We start from the raw sequence: 7,506 nt of genomic DNA, 5'->3' as shown, positions 1-7,506 counted from the left end.
ATTTCATTTTAATTTTTAGTTTGAAGGGTTAGGCTAGTTCACCCAAACAAGGAATATGCCGTCATCATTTACTCATCCTCATCTTGTTCAAAACCCGTAAGACTTTTGTTCATCTTCGAAACACAAATGAAGATATGTGATAGTCCCAAATCACGATGATAGACCATCTACTCCCTCCATTGACCATCTACTGTATGCAACTACCACTCTTCAAAAAGGTACTAGGGTAACTAATCCATATGAATTGAGACACGATCGCTTTGTATGATGAAAAGGTTGAATTTAGGCTTTTATTCACATATAATAGTTTGGAATGGCATGAGGTTGAGTATTTCTCCTCTAATAATACTCCTTCGTTCTTTCTAGTGTTAACAAAGAATATCCATTTTCTTCTTAATATATATACGGTTTACATAAAACATAAAAAATTTTCCCACAAAGTAATTCTTTCATATAAAGACCTTCTACACTAGGCCTTGTAAATAGTAGACATTTCATAAGCTAACCAGTAGAGGGTACCATGCTATGAACGTTACATATGAAAGCTAATGCTGCTCTAAAATGCCTGCACTAGGGTTCACCTCAGTAACCCCACAACATCTTATTATCAGACCCAATGGACCAAGATCACCAGAACATCTTCTACCTGAAGGGTGTTTACGTGATGTTGTTCTGAGGCAATCCTCCAGCATTGCTCTGATACACAAGTACTACTAACTTTTTCGCTTTTCACTTTGACTGCAATAGAATGAACACGTTTTTCTCTTATTCCCATGACGGCCCTATTGTCTACGGGTTTGACCTGTCCCTTGACAAATCTAATTTGACTGTTGCTACCTGCAAAGTTGTAGATGTGGATGTGACAATAATCATTAAAGCTATTAGCATGGAGCCAATCACAGCCACTGGTGAGTGTTGTATGGACTCGTGACCTCTGACCTGGGCTAATTGGCATTGGCAGGAGGCTGGCAGAGAGCCTTTCATTTCTCTCCACTATGAAAGACTGAAGAGGTGAGAGAACAGCACGAGCCACGGCCGCCGATGATTGTGTTCTTCACTGCAGGCCCGGAATGCTCAGAGAAAACGAAGGCCATCATTGGGTATTTACAGGTGAAACTCGAAAATTTTTAATATCGTGCAAAACTTCATTTATTTCAGTAATTCAACTTAAAGGGTGAAACTAATATATTATAGACATTACATGCAAAGTGAGATATTTCAAGCCTTTATTTGTTATAATTTTGAAATGAAAACCTTTTCACAATATTCTAATTTTGGGTTTTCATAAGCAGTAAGCCATAATCATCAAAATTATAACACATAAAGGCTTGAAATATCTCACTTTGCATGTCTATATAATATATTAGTTTCACATTTTAAGTTGAATTACTGAAATAAATGAACTTTTGCACTATTCAAATTTTTCGAGTTTCACTTTGCTTTTTCACTTAGTATTGTCTTAAAAAGCAGTTGTTCATTTTTACAACTGCGGTATACAAAAATAGATATATTTTAAATGAGTTTATCACTTATCACTATTTTGTTTTAAACCGCTATGAGGGTGGATTTTTTAAAAATATATTTTAATTTAAGTTTCAAATTAATTTTTAAACAATTATAATAACATTTGTATTTTAGAAATATTTTATATAGCTTTAATTTGTTTAAAAAATATATTTTAGTACTGGAAAATTACAATTTTGCCTTGACAACTAACTGAAATAAGTTTAAGTCTTTCCATCAATATTTATATTTTATTTTACCTTTATTTATGTTACTGTAAACAATTTAGTAGTTTTGGTTAACAATAAAACACTGGTAAATTATGACAGAATTAACATGTTTGGGTGAATATCTGCAAGATACTGTATGTGACTCTTTACATTTTCCTTTTTAATATATATATATATATATATATATTATTTATTTTTTTCCTCCATAAAACAACAGCACCGAGCCATGGCCGCCAATGATTAATTCTTGAATTAATTTCCTTTAATTATTGTCTTTGTGTTTTTTAATAAGAATTTAACATGTTTATTTTTATAGCTGCAATATGTAACTTAATAAAACAAAAGTTTCTTTTTAATGAGTTTATCGCATGCACGTTTCGATTTGTTTGTGTAGATTTAAATGCCTATCAATTCTCACAGTGGGGAAGGTATATTTAAAAACGAGAAAACGGCAGGATGGTAAACGACACACAGCTGCACGAACACAAACAATCCCATCCAGGATGCAACAATGGCCCTTGTCAGTGTTTTCAATACTGTGGCTCCCTCCCAGTCATAAAGATATAAAGTCTTGTTTGCTGCTTTAATTCAATTGGACTGGTGGAGGTAGGATGTCTGTGGAACACTGGCCAATGCTAATCTCATTTGGTCAGCCATTACGCCGGAGCACAGTCCTGGCCTGCTCTCTCCACGAATGCACCTTCCTGCCAAGCCTTGGCGCACCCCCGTGAAAAACACTGGAAGCCTGGCTCCATACCTTCAGAGCTCTCGTTTTCCTTCCCCGGCCGATCTTTCTGATGAAGACACCTAAAGCTGCCAGTGAAGTGTCCTGACCCACGGACCGGCTGGTCCAGCTGCGTGTACTGTAGGCCTTCTCCCTGCACAGATGAAAGCAGATGTTAAATGATGCTCCCCTGACAAACGCAATGAGAGATGGTAATGGGGGTGATTACTTTAAAAGGGGATAAAACGGTCTCTAAACTACAGCCTATCAGCAGCGGCGGCCGGGGCAGAGAAGCGAGCGTGCTTCCCTTTGAGCCTGGATTTCAGCAGATCAATTGGATTTTTGAGTTGGCCAAAGGAGATACGATCCGATGGCAATCCTCCCTCCCCATCGATCTCGACTTTTACAATGGCTATGAAATAGCTTTTACAGCATTGTCAAAATGAGCCCCGAAATGAGGGATAGGGAGAATCATCGCTTGATCAGGTTAAAGTTGATTTTCTTTAGCAGTCAGCCACGGCACCGAGCTATAGCGCTAAAAGTTTATTGTCAAAAGTAAGTAGGTCTTTAATCGAATCTGCATCGAGTCATGGAGTTCTCTCCTTATTATTTTTATCATCAAACGTAAATGAAGCTTACACGGAGGAGGAGGAGAAGCAAAACTTGGTTTGTGTGATGTAGTGACACACAAAAGCCCAGTGCAGTGCACGACTTGCAGTTATTTTAACGCTCCCCCCTTCTTGAGAATCAGCGAGTCGAAATTATGCTCAATTTTCCATCTCGAGCATTATTGAGGTGCAAACAATCCCAGTTCAATTTTCAAGCATTCACGCCAATAACCCCCCTGCCTGTTCCTCCACAGTTTTGCTGCAGTTTGCCAATCAGATTTTGAAGCCACTTGTTCATTTTTAAACCTTGTAAGACTGAGAAGTTGAAGACAAAACAGGGCTTATGCATGTAATTCTCTTAATGTGTGGATGATTGGTTATGGATATTTGCTGTCCACTGACTTGATTGTAAGATTGATTCATTAATTCATTTACCCATTCATTCCAAATATTTGATTTCAGAATATCAGATTTTAAGCAATAGCGGGAAACATTCTTTAGTATCACACAAAGACTTTCTGGGCCGGACTAGACACATGTTCAGGTTGCGGTCCTGGGATGTACCGTATAACCTGAATCACAAAATTTCATCAACACAAGTGGCAGCAATGCTCATATATTAAGTAAATATCACCTTTATGTCAATTGTTATGGGTTACAAGTCTTAAATTACTTAATTAAAACCATATTTTCTGACATTTGATTGTACTAATATTTTTATGGTCGTTTATGTGTTATTCATTCTACGTTGCACTTGCAGAACTTATATATAAATATAACGTGTTTAATATACACTACCATTCAGAGGTTTGGTGTACGACTCTCTAATGCTCACCAATGCTGCAAATATTTGATAAAAAATGCAGTAATAACAGTAATATTGCAATATATTATTACTATTTCAAAAATTCATCATTACTCCAGACTTCAGTCAAGATCTTTACTGTCACTTTTGAGGAAAAAATTGCTTTCTCATACCCAAACTTATGAATGGTAGTCTCAATATTAATCACAAAACAATTATATTGTCAGTAATCAGTATAAATGTACATGTAAATAATGCTTCTGACCTTTTAAATATATATTTCATGTGTACACATGGGTTGGACGTTATCCACAATGCAGATTAATGACAAAACATGTTCTTGTTTTCAAAGAGCATACTGCAAATCACATTAATGAATATCACAATTTGTACATAATCTTAAAAAAATCTTTTAACATGAATGTATATCCGAGACTCTTTAAACTTCTGTCACACACACTTGTCTTTGTAGTTCACAAACTTTCCAGTCGAGTTTTTCCTTAAAAATATGATTGGAGAAGACATTGCTTCTTTAGTTTTCCAATTAGTAAACACTGAACACTGAATAAATACTTAAGAACATTTGAGTTTTGGTTGATGTCAAATGTATCTCTAAATCCAGAATCGCCCATGTGTCTTAAACATGTCTGTAGGCTAGTTGCTAGTTACTGTTTTTTCAGCTGTTAGTTTGTGGAACATGACAAATGTTCAGTTCTGGTTATTCCCTGTAACGTAACAATCCTTTCACAAGAACCAATCCCAGTACCGAAAAGTAAAATACAAAAATACGATGATTTACAATGTCTGCTGTTCTGTGTACGCAGCATAACAATACTATTCACTGGCTGCATATAAGCTGAAGTCACTTAGAATGAATAATACTCCACCAAAGCATTTCTCCTTTTCTTCAAGCATCAGTGTAGGTGGGTTGAGATGTCTGTGTATCATTTTTCACACACCAAATCTGACAAACCTTCTCATAAATTAGTTTTAAAGTTATCCAAAGTTCAGCATGCCCTACAAAGGCAGGCATCTGGCCAATCAAGCCGGTCTTTGTTTCAATAAGCATAAAACACTGCTTTGTCTCTGTGGTATAGTACAATGATCTGAATAGTGAAATTGAACACATTCACAGTGAGCTCTCGTCCATTGTGAATGCTCTGCATCTTACAGCCAACCTCTTCTTAAGTCATTAAAAATAAATGCGAGAAGACCATGTAATTTGCATATAGATAAAAGCCCATTTGATTTGAGAAAATCACAACCTCATTCCGTGATCAGGTCTAGGAGATAGACTTTAATCTAAGAATAAACGTCCAGCACACACTTTCCCCACATCTCTGTGTCAGCGTGGGTAAAAAGATGTCATTTTGGAGGCCAGACGTTCACATTTCTGCTGAGCCCCTGAGCTAAGATGTGGATCTCCTAAGATGTGATACGGTCAGTGTTTCGTACTCGCTGACAGAGCTGTTCTGTCATAAACAAACTGTTGCTGCTGACACGAAGGCCTAAAACATCAGTGTTCACCTCAGTGTCTAAACGCAGAACATCTTTGTTGAGCCTGGAACAACATTCCATTCAACCAATCAGATTTGAGGGTCAAGTTTACAGTTGATGTCAAGTTTAGACTTACAGCCATGGGTTAGGTGCTTATCAGTGTTATTCAACTGGCATTTCCCTCTGATTTTAGGGATAAGTTAGGGATAGGGTTAGGGGTAGGGATAGGGTTAGGATACATTTTTTTGGACAGAAATGTTGTTCCAGGATCAACAAAATGTCTAACAGGACGTGCTGTCTAAACGAAATGCTGTTGTATACAACAACATAACAACAGCTATTCTGAAAACAGTTCACCCAAATGTTTTAATTCTGTCACCATTTAGGCCTACACTATTTATTTTTTACTTTCTTTCTTCCGTAGAACACAAATTGATTTTTTTTTAATGTTCGCTAAGCAAACTTGGCTTTTTTCCATGCAATTGTGATCAAAGCAGGACAGCTTTTGCGCTGTTAAGTCTTCTGAAGCTACACGATCGCATTACGTGAACTCGAAAACCAATAATTGTTTTTTGTCTTTAGACTAGTTTTGTGAAACAGATAAAGCGATTCAAAAGAATGATTATATGACGGAAAAGCAGGCCAGTAGAATGCAAAAATGTATTCTGTGTGAACGGCCCCTTTAAATTCATTCCGTTACAAAAAGCTAGACTTCAGAGTTATTTCACGAGTTTTGGTACTTTTTTTCAGCTTCCCAGCTAACAAAAATATATTCTACGCTTTTTTTTTGCTAACGTCCCCATTATGAAAACATTTTCAATGTTCTCTGAACATTCAAAAAATAAAATGTTTTAAAAACATTATGCATGAGTATTATGAGAAATACTTATTTTTTTTCAGACACTGCAACGGGATATAAGGTCACTCTCTGCGGCGTCTTTTTATAAACATTATTAAAGTGCAACAGCCCCAGTCCTCATACAGTGTCCTTGTATTGAAAATAGTGGCCAAGATATTCTTCAAAAATATTCAATATCATTGAACAAAGCCAAAAAGGTTTAGAACAATGTGAAATTTGACAGAATTTTGCGTGAACAATCCCATGAAGAGCAGGAACTGTATAGGTTTTCTTCAAGGTTACTCTGCATCAACTTCACAGCTGGTATATGCCCCAATTCACATTAGAGGATACAAACCTTGGAGAAAGTGCGTGATTGTCAAACTGACACACATTACAGGAAGTGATTAAAGGGAAAATAGAGTAATATATGGAGATCGGTTGGAGATGTATTTAATATATGGAGAACCATGGAGTCTGTTGACATTTGGGTCATAATTACGCTATGCTAATTAAATCTGCTGAGTGTCAGAGAGCTGTTTAATAATTCAAACCCAGTGCAACCTCTAATACCAATGCCAATTTCCCAAAGTAAAGACAGTGGAATGATCATACTTGTCTCCCCTAAATATTTAATCTCCTTGGGAAATCATTTTGACCTACAAAGACTAAGGAAGGGCAAAACAATGACACTATTTCTGTACTTACAGTGAACCAGACTGGGCATGTGATACGCGTGTCACAGTACATCTGAAGACTCCTACTTAGCACTGCGTGAAGTCTCAATATAGCCTTCCACAATTATGCTACAATTATATCAGTTGTTGAAGGAAAACAGATCAATTGGCAAGTCAAATAATGCTAGGGGTTTTTCCTGCCTTGTTGGTCTTTGAACTGACCTCCTGTATTGGGCTCTACAGCTTGTTTATGAGAGAAGATTGTTCATGGCAGTCTTTTCTCAGAGCGGAGAGAAACAGCAGTTCTTTTCTCCAGGCATGAGCAGTATTAAAGGCTACGTGGAGAGTTACAGATGGCCTTGCAACAACACAATGAGCAGAGTGGGCTTGAATTGCTCAGGGGAGCTTTGACATCCAGAATATTCGCAACACAATAACGAGATCCCAAAGCTTCAGGAAAACGCCTGAGCTGCAGAGCAGGCTGGTTAGGTTCAAATTAGCACATTCAAAAGAGCACCTTTTTTTTTTTTTATTAGAAAAATGTTCCAATATGGTTTTGAGCAGAAGTTGGTACAAGTATAACTGTTAAAAAAAAATAAAAAATAAAACAATTATTAAATGACC

At 36.8% G+C, this 7,506-nt stretch overlaps 1 protein-coding gene across 1 annotated transcript in view; it reads left to right on the top strand.

The window, feature by feature from the left end:
- Positions 1 to 2,544, top strand: part of dpydb (dihydropyrimidine dehydrogenase b) — a gene marked incomplete at its 3' end in the record, with an annotated part of 120,585 nt that extends 118,041 nt beyond the window's left edge. The window contains exon 22 of the mRNA XM_079613373.1: positions 2,344 to 2,544. Coding sequence (XP_079469499.1) covers positions 2,344 to 2,544 — 201 coding nt within the window. The remainder of the gene's footprint in view (positions 1 to 2,343) is intronic.
- Positions 2,545 to 7,506: the final 4,962 nt, after the last annotated feature.

The sequence above is a fragment of the Phoxinus phoxinus genome, assembly GCF_949152265.1.
Source record: "Phoxinus phoxinus genome assembly, chromosome: 5".
In the NCBI taxonomy this organism is placed as follows: Eukaryota; Metazoa; Chordata; class Actinopteri; order Cypriniformes; family Leuciscidae; genus Phoxinus; species Phoxinus phoxinus.
This window is presented reverse-complemented; position numbering and strand designations above follow the sequence as displayed.